The sequence below is a fragment of the Lemur catta genome, chromosome 22 (assembly GCF_020740605.2).
Source record: "Lemur catta isolate mLemCat1 chromosome 22, mLemCat1.pri, whole genome shotgun sequence".
NCBI lineage: Eukaryota > Metazoa > Chordata > Mammalia > Primates > Lemuridae > Lemur > Lemur catta.
Window position 1 is genome coordinate 8,006,011 of NC_059149.1, and position 18,247 is coordinate 8,024,257.

Genomic DNA, 18,247 nt, shown 5'->3' on the forward strand with positions numbered 1-18,247 from the left:
TGACTGAGCTGATTAGAGTCCTTTCAGGTGCTTTAGAAAAGAAGATTTAAAATCAGTGATCTAAATTTTCATCTCAAGAAGCTAGGAAAAGAGCAAATTAATAAAAAGTGGAACCAATGGATTAGAGAACAGTAATGCAATAGAGAAAAACAACAGAGCCAAGAGGTGCCCCAGATGGATTAGTAAAATAATTAAATAGATAAACTCTTCACAAGACTAATCAGAGAAAAAACAAGTATTACTATTATCAACAAAGAAAGAGGGGACATAACTATAGTGCCTATAGATATGAAGAAAAAGATATTATGAACAACTTTATGCCACAAGCCTGACCATTATATGAAATTGATAAACTTTTAGAAAAATATAATATTTGAACAAAACCATCACAATAATATATGGAAAGTTTCAATATTCCTCTGTTAAAGCAATTGAATCTATAATTAAAATGTTTCCCCCAGAAATCTCTAGTCCCACAGTGCTTCATTGGTGAATTTTGCCAGACAATTAATTGAAGATCTAAACAATTTTACACAAACTCTTTCAGAAAAGGAAAATGACAGAAGCTTTTTCTAATTCATTTTATGAATCCTCATACCAAACTCTGAAAAAGAGCTAACATTTGTTCCTAAGACCCGAACTCAAGCTCTCTGAGTCCTTCAGATGCTGCCTCTCTGTCTTCTGTGATTGACTCTATGGGCCACCTAGCCAAGGGCCAAGGCAAAAGTGAGGGATAGAGGGAGAGGCCCGGATGGGAAGGTATAATCCCTGAAGCAAACACAGTGTCCCCACAGAAGCCCAGGCCGCGGTCATGAGGAAGATGAGGAGGGCCAACATCTGGATTTACTAAACTACCTGCAGCCAGCCAAGCCCGTTGAGCAGGAACAGGAGGAAGAACATGGCCCACTGTCCACAGCTGGTCCTAAATAAGGCTGGGTAAGGACATGATGCATCTGGGGCCCCAGGCAATCAACCAAAAGGTGGTGGCATGGGGGAAGGAGTGAGAGAAAGAATGGGAAGAGCTCAGGGAGTCAGGTGGGGATGGATATTCCTGAGTTTGGATGTTTTCTGTTAAGGGCCTTGAAGTGGCAGAACTGCAGCCCTAGGGGCTGCATTCTGAGAGAGAGAAGAGGAGAGAAAAACAGACACGCAGGCACATAAACTGGTCTTCACTTGGTTTATTGTTTCCTTCAGCTGTGACCACAGGAGGAAAAGCAGAATTTTCATTTCTCAGTGTCCATTGCCTTCTGAGGGAATTACTAGTCACTGTGGAAGAAAACAAAAGCACACACACTCAAGGTACTGATAACAACTTCTCTTCCACTGCAGTGCGTACAGATAGTTGGGGTACTGCCACGTGAAAAATTCATTTGGCAGAAAAAAGAATTATTGAAAGAATGGTAAAGTTTGCTTAAGAAATTATTTGGCCATGAGTAACTTATATACTTCATGATTCTCTGTGATTTCTGAGGAACCAAAATATTTAATCAGAAGTACTTGCAAATGAGAAAATTTAACATTTTTTCAGATTTAATGAAATGTTTATGAATCTAACAATAAATATTTTTACTTTTTCTTAGAAATTGAAACCCATATTAATTTTACTTTTTTCCATACATTTCAGCCAATTATTTTTGGTTTTTCATGCTATAAACAGTTTTTCTGGGCTCTTAAAAACTCATAGCACTGAGGCATTATGCCTACAGTGCCTAATGGCCCTAATTATGAATTTGTTTTACAACTAATTTACAGATCTTATATCTTATTGGGTGCAACTCTTTCATTCCATTCTATCAACAAGAGTAAGTTCTCAACAAATTTAAGGAAACTTTACTAAACTGAAGAAAAAACAGACTAAGTAATTTAAATATTCATTAATAACAAGGTTAGTAAAGACTTATAGGTTATTTATTGGTGTAGTACTTTACCAATTCATTTACCCAATCAATACTTAGGAATTAACTGTGGATTATCAATTTCATTTAATTTCAAACATGTATTTATTTTAAGAAACACCTCCTAATACACTTACCTACTGCTAAGTGATTGGGTGCTTTCCTGTGATTCAGATCTAAATATATAAGGAAATAACATTTTTAGGTTGATACAATTCAATCTTTCAAAGTTATGTCATATTTATTTTTACAGAAATTTTTGCCACTTTCCTTTCAAAGTTGTATTAAAAAAAGAAATATTTGCCAAATTTCTATTTTTATGCTAATTATTACCAATTCAAAATCAAAATTCTTGGGCCTCTTTTGTGTTCTTTATAGCCACAGATTCCTTATACCCCAACTAAAAGAATGGGAGAGAAAAGAATGAATTGAAGACAAATTAATCAAGATTAATTCACAGATAAGATACTATAGTTAGTAAGATTAGTGAGAGAATTCAGTGATAACAGTAGCATCATTTTACCCCTCCCATACTTTCCCTACCTCTTCTATTTTATACCTTCAAAACTTACAGTTGATTTTTCCTACTACTCTGGCCATGAAAAATTCCTATTTAAATATAGTTCATTCTCCTCAAAGCCAATAAAGGGATTTGTATATATAGAGTAGTGAGTCTACTGTCATATATACCCATAAGATTTCTGGCTTTAAAAAGAAAACTCTTGTTCTGATTCCCCAAGGAGTTGGCTCTACCAACATCCTCCACTGGCTTTCCAACAGAAAAATAACAACAACAATAATAACGTAAAAAGAACACAGATAAAAGAAAATACACTAAGTGTTATAATAGTAAGGCACCTCAAGTATGTTTGCTTAGCCTATTAAATTTAAATGAAAGAATAATCAAACGATGCCTTTCAGTGTATGCCAAACACAAGGCTAGACTTAGGGGTTAACACTGCAAATTATAGTCTTCAAATGGTCCTCTGGATGATGCCCTTTTCTCTCCCTCAATCTAGTTGAATACCACTTCTAGGAGAGGATGCTTATGTGAGTGGCATATTCTTTGAGGAGAGACAATGTGAGGTGAAAATTGGAGTAGTTACAATACTAATTATCTATTGCATGTGTGAAGTTCAAGAGTAATCACTCATTCATTAAATGAGTATTTATTGAGCATTTACTCTGCAAGGTGCTGACTATAAATAAATAGGTCAGTAAAATAAACATGTTCATTACCCTCAAGTGATTTCAGAGTATAAAGGGAGGGTAATGCTTCTAGGTGAGCAAAAGTTTAGGAGAATTGCAATGTTTGAGCACTCTATCACAACTCCCTGGTGACAGTGACAGAGTGGAGACGACAAAGAAAACCAGCTTTTTTTTCTCATACTTACCTTGGAGAAAGTAACTAATGTCTCTAAAAGGGTGACTATGTTAGGAGACATTCAAGAACAACAAAGAGAATACTAGATACGGAAATATTATAGCTTTCCTAATGAAGGGAGTCACTTCATCAGGAAAGACAAAAACTATACAATGTTGTGGTGTTGTGATGTAGCCTACAAAACTTAAATTGTGGGTATAAAGGATATTCTGCAATAGCAGTGGGTTGAATGTAACTAAAAGAGGTCACTTTAAAGAAAAATACTAGACAACAGAAGAAAACGAAAACTCTACAAGGAAGAAAGAAAGATGAACAGACTAGTAAATATTTGATAGTTTCATAAGAGTCACAAAGCCACAACTGTGAAGCATGGGAAGCTAAAAACTTAAAAAGAATTCAGAGAACTCTTGTTGACACAATTGTGGGATGTTGAAGGCCCATTGGAACTATAGAATTTTAGTGTATTTATGATACTGCCTCTTAAATAAACTCCTCCTGTGTACACTCAGTTGTTCATATTGAGTTTAGGGGTGTAAATGCAATCCAGAGAAAGAAGTAATATTTCTCTTTGCGTATCCCAGCATAAAGGATGCAAAAATGTTCAGCTTATGAGTTATTTTTACAAACTGATTATAAGTATCTTGTTTCTTATTAAATGTCGCTAGTTTTTTTCCTATTTATCACAAGAGTAGGCAATCAAAAAATTAGTCAACTGAAGAGAAAAAGATTAATTGAGTTTAACACTTATTCCTGGAATAGGGAATATTAATATACTAGTTTTGGTGCAGACTTTATCAACTGTGGCTGCTCAAAAACTACTGAGCAATTAGCTGTGAATTACCAACTTTTTCATTCTTAGTTTTCAACATATTTATTTATAGGTAATACTTCATAAATTGTTTACCTGCTGGTATTTCCTTGGGCACTATCTTTGGGCTCGGATCTAAAAGAAATAAAAATAATGTCTGAAAGCTAATATTAAGAAATTTGCCTACTTTGAGAACTAAAAGCAGACAATTTTATACCAAAACTAACTCTTTAAACACTTAAGGCATGCAAATAAGTAGCATTCTTATTTACCCAAACACCAGGTGCAACGTATAGTACAAAATTTAAATTCTCCAAAGGGAAATCAAGATAGCAGAGAATTTTTTCTCATCATTTTTAAGCACTGAATATAAATTTGACCCTAAGTTTCTAAATCTGTCATTCAGGCTCCAAGTTAGCTTTTTATTTGTTGATATACAAATTACCACATTTTGTAAATTACTGCTTCCCTTTCTATTCCACAAAGACAAAAGTGCTGAATAGCACAGAAATGTAATACATAACTGACAGTGACAGCCAGAAAAGGCTTTTCCTTCTATCAGTAAAAAAATAAGTACATTATAAGCTTAGAGGGAAAGTAGTAGCTAAAGCAGAATTACTTATGCCCTAAAAGATGCAATTTTCATAAGCCTGACTTGGAAGGAGTTGAGGGCATGGATCTTTATGTGTTGGAAAGCTGTAATGAAGCTGGTTCTCCAAGTCTGGTCATTGTGAGTGGAGATAATAAAAGGTATTATCACCGGACTTGAGGATGCAACAGGCAAATTGTCTCAGCCATGTGAAGCAGAAAGGATCACCTAGAGATACAGGAGCCCCAGGCCTGTACTGTGTTGTACAGCAGAAGCTCAACTGCCTAAGTCCACTACCCACAAGTCTGAACCAGCAAGTATAGAAAATATTACAACATTAATATTTCAGGAGAGACAAACCTGAAACACCCTCCTCCTCCCAGTGTACGCCTCTACAACTCAGGGCAGGCAGCATTCCCATGAGAACAACCATTGCCTCTGAGGATGAGCTCACAAATCTAAAATTACAAACTACTGTATGTTAATGGCTACAGCCACAGTATAGTAAAATTTTTAAAAATTCATACATCAAGATCAATAGATAATATAAAAACCTTTATAATAGAAATGTCTAGGATCTCCACAGAGATCAAGGCAAGAATAAGGTAAGAAAATGATAGCTGTTAAGTGGATGGATAATTTGGAAACTGATAGGAGGAAATCAAATAATGTCAGAGAGGTGAAAAACCATAGTATATGAACAGCCCAGTTAAGAAACGTTGAGGCTAAAATGTGAAGACCCTCCTAAATATAGACATTTCCAATAGAGAAAAGAGAAAGAATTGGAAGAGTCAATACTTGGAGAGATAATGAGTGAACTTTTTTCCAATCAAAGAAGTAAACTTCCCTTTTGTGTACCCCAAGATAAAGAATACAAAAAGATCCTATTTATGAGTTAGCTCCTTAACATTTTACCAATCATTTCTTACTTTGTTTTCCAAAAATAAACTCCCAACATACATTAAATAACAAAAGAAGAGATTGATTTATTTAGACAAATACTTACTAGTTACTAGATTAGCAAATACTAACAGGTTATTTTGAGGTGCTGTACTTTACCAATTGTGACTTCTCAATCATAGCAATGAATTGTCAATTATCAGTTTGTTCATTTTTATTTTTAACACACACTTATTATAAGAAATATTTGCTAATTTACTTACTGGCTAGTATCTGCTTGGCTGCCACCTTCTGATCTGGTTCTAAATGAGAGTAAAAAAATAAGGCTTTCAACTTTATACTAAAAAGAGTGTCTCCAAATGAATGAATGAATGTCATATCATTTTATAACCTGCATTAATTCTTTTATACCAATAATCAACATTAATGAATAATTTCAAAATATTACTAAATTAGTATATGAAAACAACTGAAAGTCTTACTTACTCATATACCTTGGCCATAAAAAGTCTAAATTTCAAATCCCCAACTAGGGAGAGAAACTAGAAAACAGAGATTTATTTTTCTCCCTTTCATTTTCCAGCACAAAATATATACCTGATTTTAAATGCCTGATCTGGCCTTCATGTTCCAATCTAGTGTTTTCTCCATTGATAAATAAATTACAGACCGTGATTTAAAACTCACACTAGACACAACAGAAAAAGAAAACTACAGACATATCCCTCATAAACATAGATGCAAACATCCTCAACAAATTACAAGCAAAACAAATCCGACAGCACATAAAAAAATAATTCACCACAATCAAGTGGGAATCATCCAGGCATGCAGGAATGGTATAAAAAGAATTAAAAACAAAAAACATGATCATCTCAATATGGTTTTCAGTGCATTGCTTTACCAATTGATATTCAGAAAAATATTTATAAATGAATTGTAATTTATCAATTAATTCTTAATTTGCTATATGTATCTTAAAAACATATCTAACCCACTTACGTGCTGGCATATGTGTGAGTGCTGCCTTCTGATCTGCATCTAAAAAAAAATTAAAAATAATGTCTCAAGTACGTACTAAGAAAGCTTGCCAACTACATGAATAAATGTCAGGACATTTTATCAGCAGTATTATCTCTTTTGCAAGACTAGTTACCAATAAATAAAATAATTTCCAAAGGTCACTTGACAAAGATGTAAATAAGTAACATTCTTATTTGCCTATATACATCATTCACAAAAAGTCCAAAAATCAACTCCTGCAGTGAGGAGAACATCAAAAACACACAGATTTGCTTTTTCCTTATCCCTTCTAAACACAGAATATAGGTTTCACCCTGAATGTCTGATTCTGATCTTTAGACCCCAACTTTTAGCTTTTTATTCCTTGTTAAAGAAATACCACATTTTGTAAATTAAAACCTATGATCTGTAGATAATATGGAAGAGTGGTCTGGCAAAGAAATTTTCCCTTTTTATTCCTCACATAGAGGAGTGCTGAAAAGAAAATGATGCAAATATTTAGTGCACAACTAAGGCTAACAACAAGGAAACACTTCTGATACAATAAAAATAATAAAACTGAGAGCTCACAGGGAAAACAGGAGCTATGACTGAATGACTGAAGAGTATCTAAACCATTTATACATCTTTGAGGCTAGAGACTTAATAACCCTGCCTTAGAAGGAGTTGAGGTTCCAGGCCTTTGGATGTGAAAAAACTGTAAGCGAATGCTTTAAACCTGGGAGCCAGAAGGGGCCATATCGACCATGAAACAGGAATAAAAATTCTGACCAGTGTGGCCTTTGGAATGCAGCAGGGAAATGGGCATATATAGGTGGAAATATGAATTACCAAGAAAAGTAGGAATCCCAAGTCTCCAAAAAGGGGTTTTAGGACTCAGTTTATAACTCCCACAATTCTTGAATGCCACACTCTTCAATTATTTAAAATATTTTTGCTTTAAGAGAATCAAAAATGAAACAATCTACATGTCTGTCTCTACAATAGAGCACACACAGAATTCTCATGGTAAAATTATAGAGACTGAAGATAAAAGAGACTATGATTAGAAACCACTAAGAGTTAAAGTCAACACCACAGTAAAACAATGAATTCACACACTAAGAACTACAAATGATTTGTTTAAAGACACTTTAATATAAGAATATTAAGAATCCCCATAAATATCTTTGCAGGAATAGAATCCATAAGTCTAGAAAAGGACAGAAATGAAAAAGGAATTGGGGAAATGTAAGAGTGATCTGAGAAAATCAAACAGAATGCTTACATTATGCAGAGATTAAAAATAATATGTGAAAATGTAATACAAATGATAAAGGCATACTTCCAATTCTGGCCAAGATGGAGTAGTAGACTGAGTTAAATAAGGTGAGCCCTAGGACTGAATTTTCTTACTGCCTGGAGAGAGTTTCCAGGCTGTAGTGCAACAAAGGGACAAAGCCCAGCAGTTCTCCTGCTGTCGAGGTAACAGAATTGGCAGTCCAGGGAGGCCAAGAGAGCTGGAGTTCACAGGGTAGAACACCAGAGAGGAAAGGAGATGAACAAAGGTGGTAATCTCTTATGCTCACACAGGGAGAGGAATAGCTTGAGATCCCACTACCTAAGTTAAAAAAATCTCACAATTCTGAGTGAAATGGGTAGAGTTACTCAAAGTAGTTTCGTTTAGATAAGTTTTTGAATGATAGATCTGTTCTATATTTCATTGTGCTAGTGAGTGGTGTACGTACATATTTGGTAAATTCATAAAATTGCACACACTAAGAATGATGAAATTCGCTGCATATAAATTATATCTCAGTTTTTGAAAGTCCTATTCCAGCCTCAAAAGAAAAAAAAAGGAGACAAAGGAAGAGAAGATGGAGAAAGAAAAGAACAACAACCACGATCAACAGGGAGGCCAGAATGGATACCCTAAAATGTAGGGATTCCGTAAGCAGAAAAAAGACAGAACGGGGAAGAACACTGAAAACTATTAAAAAATTGATGAAAGAAATTGAAGAAGACACAAATAAATGGAAGTATATCCTGTATTTGTGGATTGGAAAAATTAATACTGTCAAAATGTCCATACTACCCAAAGGTATCTACATACTCAATGCAATCTCTATCAAAACCCCAATGACATTTTTCATAGAAATAGAAAAAGCAATACCAAAATTAGTATGGAATCACAAAAGACTCTCAATCACTAATGCAATATTGAGAAAAAAGAACAAAGCTGGAGGCATCACACTTCTTGAATTCAAATTATGTTCTGGAACATATGGTACTGGCATAAAAATAGATATACAAACCAATGAAACAGGTTAGAAAGCCCACAGAATAGAAATAAATCCACAGCTATACAGTCAACTAATATTAGATAAAGGTGCCAAGATATGCAATAGAAAACAGTCTTCTAAATAAATGGTGTTGAAAAAACTAGGTAGCCACTCCTGAAATATAATAAAATTGGACCCTTATACTATACACAAAAATAAACTCAAATAAAGACTTGAACATAAGGCTTAATAAACCATAAAAATCCTAGAAGTATGCATAAGAAACGTCCCTTGATATTACTCTTGGCAATGATTTATTTGGATATGACACCAAAAGCACGGTTACAAAAGTGAAAGTCAACAAACTATATCAAAGTAAAACATTTCTGCACAGCAAAGGAAACAACCAATAAATCAAAAAGGCAACCTACAGAATGGGAGAAAATATTCACAAAGCATTTATCCAATAAGCGGTAATAATCAAGATATATAAGAAACTCATGCAACTTAACAGCAAAAAACTAAATAACCTGATTAAAAAATGGGCAAAGAACCTGAATACACATTTCTCCAAGAAAGGTATACAAATGGACAACAGGTATATGGAAAGGTGCTCAACGTCACTAATCATCATGAAAATGCAAATCAAAAGCACATGAGTTATCCTCTCACGAGTCATCATCTCAAACCTATTAGGATGGCTATGATCAGTGGGAAAGGAGAGAGAGAGAGAGAGAGAGAACTGAGAACTATCATTGGCAAGAATGTAGAGAAAATGGAACACTTGTATACTGTTGGTAGAAGCATAAATTGGTACAGATGTTATGGAAAACAGTAAGGAGGTTCCTCAGAAAATTAAAAACAGAACTGTCTAGCAATCTCACTTTCAGGTATATATCCAAAGAAATTGAAATCAGAATCTGAAAGAGATATCAGCATTCTTTTTTTTATTTCAGCATATTATGGTGGTACAAAAGTTTAGGTCATATATATTGCCCTTGCCCCCAGACCCCTGAGTCAGAGCTTCAAGCGTGTCCATCCCCTAGACGGTGCGCATTGCACTCATTATGTATGTATACACCCATCCCCTCCCCTCCCCACATCTGCCCCACACCTGATTAATGTTATTCCTAAATGTGCTCTTGGGTGATGATCAGTGAAACCTGCATTCTGATGTTTATCAAAGCATTATTCACAATAGCTAAGATATGGAAATAACATGAATTTAGCTCAACAAATGAATGGATGGATACATACATATCATGACAGAGTATCATTCGGTCTTAAAAAAGAAGGAAATCCTGCCATTTGTGGCAACATTGATGAACCTGGAGAATATTATGCTAAGTGAAATAAGGCAGACACAGAAAGACAAATATGCCATGATCTCATTTATATCTGAAATCCAAAAATATCAAACTCTTGGAAACAAGAGAAAACAAAAGTGGTTACCAGGGTTGGATATGGGGGAAATGGAGAGATATTGGTCAAAAGGTACAAATGTTTAGCTATAAAATGAGTAAGTTCTTGAGATCTAATGTAAAGCTTGGTGACTATAGTTCATAATAATGTATTTTATCTTAACATTTGCTAAAGTAGTAGATCTTAAGTGTTCTCACTGTATACACACAAAAAAAGGTTACTATATGAACTGATAGATATGTTAATTATCTTGATTATAGTAATCAAACCATGTCTCAAAAATTTAAAAACATAGAAATTATACCATGCATATTCTCAGATCACAGTGGAATAAAATTAGAAATCAACCCTAACAGAAACTCTCACCTCTACACAAAGTCGTGGAAACTAAACAATCTTCTGCTAAACAATAATTTCATAAATGAGGAAATCAAGATGGAAACCAAAAGATTCTTTGAATTAAATTACAAAGGAGACACAAGTTATCAAAATCTGTGGGACACAGTTAAGCACTCCTGAGAGGAAAGTTTATTTCCATAAATACCTATATCCAAAAGACAGAAAGATCACAAATAGATAATCTAATGAATCCTCTCAAAGAACTCAAAAACGATGAACAGTCTGACCCCAAACCAAGAAGAACAAGTGAAATTAATAAGATGAAATCATAACTAAATAAAATTGACAACAAAAAAACTATACAGAAGATTAATAAAACAAAAGTTGGCTCTTTGAAATAATAAACAAAATTGACATGCCTTTGGCTAGACTAATGAAAAACAGAAAAGAAAGAACTCTAATAAGCTCCATCAGGAATGAAAAAGGAGAAATTATAACTGATGCCACAGAGATACGAAATATCATCTGTCAATACTACGAAAATGTTTATGCACACAAACTGGAAAATGTGGAGGAAATGGACAAATTCTTAGAAACAAACAGCCTCCCTAGGCTCAACCAGGAAGAAATAGAATTCCTGAACACACCAATATCAAGAACTGAAATTGAGGCAGCTATAAAAAGTCTTCCTAAAAAAAAAGTCCTGGACCAGATGGTTTCACACCGGAATTTTACCAGACCTACAAAGAAGAACTGGTGCCTATCCTGCAGAAATTATTCCACAACATTGAGAAGAAGGAATCCTTCCCAACACATTTTATGAAGACAACATAACCCTGATACCAAAACCAGGAAAGGATGCAACAAAAAAAGAAAACTACAGACCAATATCCCTTATCAATATACATGCAAAAATTCTCAATAAAATCTGAGCAAACCGAATTCAGGTGCTTATCAAAAAATAATCCAACATGACCAAGTGGGCTTCATCCCAGAGATGCAGGAATGGTTCAACATATGCAAATCTATAAATGTAATTCACCACATACATAGAGGCAAAAACAAAGACCATATGATCCTCTCAATAGATGAAGAAAAAAGCATTGGACAAAATTCAATGCCCTTTTATGATAAGAACACTTAAAAAAATAGGCATAGATGAGGCTTACCTAAAAATGATACAAGACATATTTGACAAACCTACAGCTAACATCATATTGAATGGGGAAAAATTGAAAGCATTCCCACTTAGAACTGGAACCACACAAAGCTGTCCACTATCACCACTTCTATTCAACATAGTGTTGGAAGTCTTAGCCAGAGAGCAATCAGACAAAAGAAAGAAATCAAGAGTATACAAATGGGGGCAAAAGAGGTCAAACTATCTCTCTTTCCTAAAGATATGATCTTATCCCTAGAAAACCCCAAAGATTCTGCCATGAGACTATTGGAATTGATAAACCAATTCAGCAAAGTCTCAGGTTACAAATCAGAGTACAGAAATCAATAGCATTCATATATGCCACCAACAGTCAAACTGAGAACCAAATCAAAGACTCAATACCCTTAACAATAGCAACAAAGAAAATAAAGTACCTAGAAATATATTTAACTAAGGAGGTAAAAGACTTCTACAGGGAAAACTATGAAACAATCAGGAAGGAAATAGCAGAGGATGTAAACAGGTAGAAAACCATACCATGCTCATGGATCGGCAGAATCAACATTGTTAAAATGTCTATACTTTCCAAAGTGATCTACAGATCCAATGCAGTCCCTATTAAAATACCAACAGCATCTTTCACAGACATAGAAAAAATAATTTTACGCTTCCTATGGAACAGACAAGACCCCATATACCAAAAGCAATCTTGGGCAAAAAGAACAAAATGGGAGGTATAAATTTACCAGACTTAAAACTATATGACAAGACTATAGTCATTAAATCAGCATCCTATTGCCACAAGAACAGGGACACAGACCAATGGAATAGAACTGAGAACCCAGATATAAAACCATCCTCATATAGCCATCTAATCTTTGACAAAGCAGACAAAAACACACTCTGGGGAAAAGAATCCTTATGCAATAAATGGTGCTGGGAAAATTGGAAACCACATGTAGAAGACTGAAACAGGAACCACACCTTTCACCTCTCATAAAGATCAACTCACAGTGGATAACAGACTTAAACCTAAGGCATGAAACTATAAGAATTCTAGAAGAAAACGTTGTAAATGCCCTTCTAGACATTGGCCTGGGCAAAAAATTTATGAAGAAGACCCCAAAGGCAATCACAGCAACAACAAAAATAAATAAATGGGACCTGATCAAATTAAAAAGCTTCTGCACAGCCAAAGAAACTATCATGAGAGCAAACAGACAATCCACAAAATTGCAGAAAATATTTGCACAGAACACATCGAATAAAGGGCTGATCACAGGAAAATCAGCAAGAAAAAAATCAAACAACCCTATCAGAAAGTGGGCAAAGGACATGAACAGAAACTTTTCAAAAGAAGACAGAATAATGGCCAAAAAACATATGAAAACATGCTGAACGTCTCTAATCATCAAGGCAATTCAAATCAAAACCACTATGAGATACCACTTATCCTCAGTGACAATGGCTTTTATGAAAATATCCCAAAACAATAAATGTTGGCATGATTGCAGAGAGATAGGAACACTCATACACTGCTGGTGGGACTGCAAACTAGTGCAACCTCTGTGGAAAGCAATATGGAGATACCTCAAAGAGATACAAGGAGATCTTCCATTTGATCCAGCAATCCCATTACTGGGCATCTACCCAAAAGAACAAAAGACATTCTATAAAAAAGGTATCTGCACTCAAATGTTTATAGCAACACAATTCACAATTGCAAAGATGTGGAAATATCCAGGTGCCCATCAATCCACGAGTGGATTAATAAAATGTAGTATATGTATACCATGGAGTACTATTCACCTACAAGAAACAATGGTGATACAGCACGTCTTGTATTATTCTGGATAGAGCTGGAACCCATTCTACTAAGTGAAGTATCCCAAAAATGGAAAAATAAGCACCACATGTACTCACCATCAAATTGGTTTTAAGTGATCAACAAGTAAGTGCACATATAGGAATAACATTCATCGGGTGTTGGGCAGATGGGAGGGGGGAGGAAAGGATGGGTATATACACACATAATGAGTGTGATGTGCACCATCTGGGGGATGGACACGCTTGAAGTTCTGACTTGGGTTGGGGGGGCAAGCGCAATATATGTAACCTAAGCATTTGTACCCCCATAATATGCTTAAATTAAAAAGAAAAAATAAATTTAGAAACATAGTTGTGTCCTCCCCCCTCCCAAAGAAACAATACTAGATATGGCACACAGATGCTGCTACACGTAGTGTAAATATGTAGGATACAGCAAACTTTCATGATAGACATTCTCTGCATGGAGGAAGGGGTATCATGCTAGAAGTAATTGCAGCTAAAAATGTAATGGTTTATTTCATAAAATGAACAAGAAAACTGCTAACCTTTGTGTATTTCCACTGGTGGGCAAGTAGGCACTTGTTGCCTTCTTCTCTGTCTTAGTATTCAAATTATTTCTTTAAAAATAAAAATGTTGTAGGATAAATTATAAATTTGCCTTTTGAAAATTTTACCCAGAGAATATTTTTTAAATGATTACTTCCATGAGGTAGCGTGAATTGAAATATTTCATCTGTGGTAGGGCACAGAAATCTACATTTTTAATAAATACTGATACTGCCTCTTTTTGGGATGATAGAAATCACCCTTTGATAATATCAAGGGTATTTGAAAGCAATAGACATGGATATATTTGAGTTCTTCCTCTCTCCATTAGCAGTACAATGACTTTGAAAGATTATTTAAACTACACTTCCAAATCTTTGGGGGTTTTTTGTTTTTGTTTTTTTCTTTTTTTTTTTATTTCAGCTCATTATAGGGGCACAAAAGTTCAGGTTATACACAATGCCCATACCCCCCCATACCCCCGAGTCTGAGCTTCAAGTGTGTGCATTCCCTAGACAGTGCTCGTCACACTCATCACATAGGTATGAGTATCTTTAAAATGAGGATATTCACAATCATCTCACAAAATTAAATGACATATTGATGTAATATTCAAAATCCTAGTAAAATGTAAAGTATTGTAGCTGCTCATGATATTGCCTTACATGTGACTAGATTCAAATAGTACTAAAGTTTAAGTTCAGAAAACAAATTCAATTTACTCGCTACTTAGGGATTCCTCTTCCTTGGTGAACCTCTTTTTCAAACGATTCCATGCCAAAACTACAATGGTTGTTACAATGAATATAGGAAGAAAAATGTAGAAACCTAGAAGCCACCTCTTTTTAGTCTTCCTAGAATGTTTTTCTGTTATTAAACCTAAAAATAAAAATACATTAAAAAATCAAAAAATTAAACTCTCTTCTTTTACTTTCAAGTTGCAGTAAATTCATTAAAATTTTCTTAATCTTTATTATTATTCAAGGAACATGGGAAAAAAATTATGGAATCATAATCCTTGGGACTATCTCTACAAACTTTCATTCTAAAAGCTTGAAAAACAAGTTCTAGAAAGTTCAAAAGTATTCTCCATGTTACAGTAAATATAGAAAAATATCACTATAACACTATAAGTGGGGACAAAAGAGTTCAATGATATATAATGTGGGATTGTGTAATTGCAAGGTTATCCAAATTTGCATTGTCACAAAGTGTATTATCAAAGAATTTCACTGTATTTGTGAGTATCTTATTTTTCTTTAGTAGATTCTTGGATTTGACATTAGAGATCTATGTTTATCATTACAGTGCTAATAAAGGACACAGGCATAAAAATCAGGAGACTTGTTTCCTAATCTTACTTCTGCCATTTGTTAGCACTGGGTATATAGATCTAAGCATATTCTCTAAACTCCTTGAGAACATTTTCTTTTCTCACTCCTCATCCCAGTGACTAGATCACCACCTGGCATATATTAAGAGTGAAATAAATATTTACTAATTCAATGAATAAATGAATGACAGAAACTAAAGTCATGATGAACACACAGAACATTGTGCCAGCCTCCCTTCTGTCATGTCATAAGTAGCAATTTATACGTTTTTCTCATTTAACCTATATACTTTTTCAGAGTAAAAGCTTGTCTTCTATTTCATTCCTTTTAAAACAGAAACATAGTAACAGTACTAGTCACAGAGTAAATGTTGTTTGTTTAGACCTGAAATCACAGGATCAATCATAAAAGTGGGGAGAGGTTAAAAACTATTCTAAAAGAAAATGTCAATGGTATTAGTAAATAGAAATTCTTTTAAATATTCCTTTTAAATCATGATATTTTAATATTAGAAAAGAGAGCAAAGTTAAGAACACGTATATGGTTTCCATTTTTTCAGAGAAGTCTGATGACCTTTTCATTACAAATATTAGTCTCTTTTTAAGTGGGAAAATCTAACATTTTAGAGAGGATAAACAATTAGAGAATTTTATTAAAAATTTTTCTAAACAGATAGATACTTGCCCTTTCCCTCAAGAGCTGCAGACACTTTCCCAGAAAGTATTTCACAATTTGGAGGCAAATAGCCATCAGTGCAATTGCATTTCCCCAGGGAATTGCACACCTAGGGTAATTAAAAAAAAAAAAAACGATTATTTTAAAATACCTCCTCAGAGAAAGTAAAATTATGAGATGGATCATCAAGCTTACTTTTGTATAGTGGAATGGTATAATTTTGTTTATTTAGAGAGATAACCCAATATATAAAATGCTTGGTTTCATAGATTAAAATATACCAAAAAACCAGCAAAAACAAAAGGAGCTATAAAGTGAGAATCTCGATATTTGCATCAAGAAAATTTAACACCTTCAAATGTTTACCTGCAAATATAATATACAATTTCAAAAATGCATACTTAAATTATAATAAACATGGGACACCCCCCCTCAACTGGTGTTCTGGAGCCATCTAGTACCAGCTCCCAGAGCTGAATTATGTGCACCTCTTTCCACCTCCACATTCAGTGACTTCATGTTGGTGGCTTGAAGTATGTACTCTACTGAGGCTTTTACCCTCCCCAGGCTAGATGCTAAACATTTACTAGCTTAATAAGGCCCTTAACCAGGATGAGTTTTGTTTTGTTTGCTTTTGTTTTATCGATGAAAACCCAACCTGTAAAACATTTCAAAGAGATTTATCTCTGCCAACGTGAGTGGCCACAGCCTTATGGAAACACAGACCCAAAGGCTTTCAGTAAGTGACTCTAAGGCAGTCAGAATGTAAACTGGTTTATACATTTCAGGGAAGCAGAAGTTACCAGAAAAGTCATAAATCAATACCTAGAGGTTACACATTGATTTGGCCTAAAAAGGTGGGATATCTTGAAGCAGGTCATAGGTGGATGCAGAGATTCTCAATTTGCAAGTGGTGGAAGAAGTAAGGCTTTGTCTAAAAACTTGAAGCTAGCAGAAAGCAATGTTTCAGTTAAGATAAAGAAATCTGGTAATCATCATGTGATGCTATGTCAGAGCCAGATTATGGGAGCAAGCCACAATATATTGGGTCAAAGTGACATGTTGAGCAAAATTGATGGTCTACAGATGTGACTTAACCATTGCCTGGCATGGCCTTAGGTCTTGTTTATAATTTGGTATCTTTCTTCCAAAAAGAGTCTGTCCTGTCAGTTTTGTGATCTCTGTTTTAACATTTATGCTGGTCAGTTGTTGTTTCTAAACTGCAAAATGGAGGGAGTATAATGAGGTGTGTCTCACCTCTTGTCCTGTCATGGCAAGGTTCTCAGTTTTAAGATTTCTCTGGGGTCCCCTTAGACAAGAGGGAGTCTGTTCAGTCATTTGGGGGAGCTTAGGATTCTATTTTTAATTTATAGTTTGATTTTTAAGCAAAAGATTTTGTATTCTAAGAGAGCATCAGATATATAGATATGGCATGGCACCAGGAACTGATGGTATGGTATTTTTGTCTGTGTTGACAGAAAAAAAAAATCACCAATCTAGAGTTTGGACTCTTGTGAAATTATCTTTCAATAATGAGAAAGAAATATCAACCAATACACTTGCCTTTCAAAGACATGTTAAAATGAGTTTTTCAGAGAAAATGAAAACTACATAGTTCAGAAAATCTGATTTATATAAAGAAATGAAATGCCTTAGAGAAGAAATTAAGTTAAACTAAAACTTTATTTTTTACTCTTAATTGATCTAAAAGACAATAGTTTGTTTAGACAGTTTTACTACTGAATTCTACCAAGCATTTAAGGAAGAAATTATACCAACTTTCTACAATTTATTTCAGATCACAGAAGTAGAAGAAGGTTTCCTAATTCATTCTATCAAGCCCACATTACTCTAATACCAAAATCAGAGAAAGATATTATAAGAAATGGATACTACAGACTATATCTCTCATGAACATAGATACAACCCCCCCAAAAATATTAGCAAATCGAATTCAACAACATATAAAAGGAATTATATACCATAAGCAAGTGAGATTTATCCAAGGTATGCAAGAATGGTTCAACATTATAAAATCAGTTGATATAATTCATCACACATCAGCAGACAAAGAAAAAA

The 18,247-nt window shown here is 34.4% G+C and overlaps 1 protein-coding gene across 1 annotated transcript in view; it reads right to left on the reverse strand.

Moving 5' to 3' along the window:
• Positions 1–1,102: 1,102 nt before the first annotated feature.
• ADAM32 (ADAM metallopeptidase domain 32) overlaps positions 1,103–18,247 on the reverse strand; it is a 123,717-nt gene continuing 106,572 nt past the window's right edge. The window contains exons 18-23 of the mRNA XM_045535375.1: positions 16,178–16,277; positions 6,579–6,617; positions 5,840–5,878; positions 4,184–4,222; positions 2,033–2,071; positions 1,103–1,266 (exon numbers count right to left, since the gene is read on the reverse strand). Of these exons, the coding sequence (XP_045391331.1) occupies positions 1,103–1,266; positions 2,033–2,071; positions 4,184–4,222; positions 5,840–5,878; positions 6,579–6,617; positions 16,178–16,277 (420 nt within the window). The remainder of the gene's footprint in view (positions 1,267–2,032; positions 2,072–4,183; positions 4,223–5,839; positions 5,879–6,578; positions 6,618–16,177; positions 16,278–18,247) is intronic.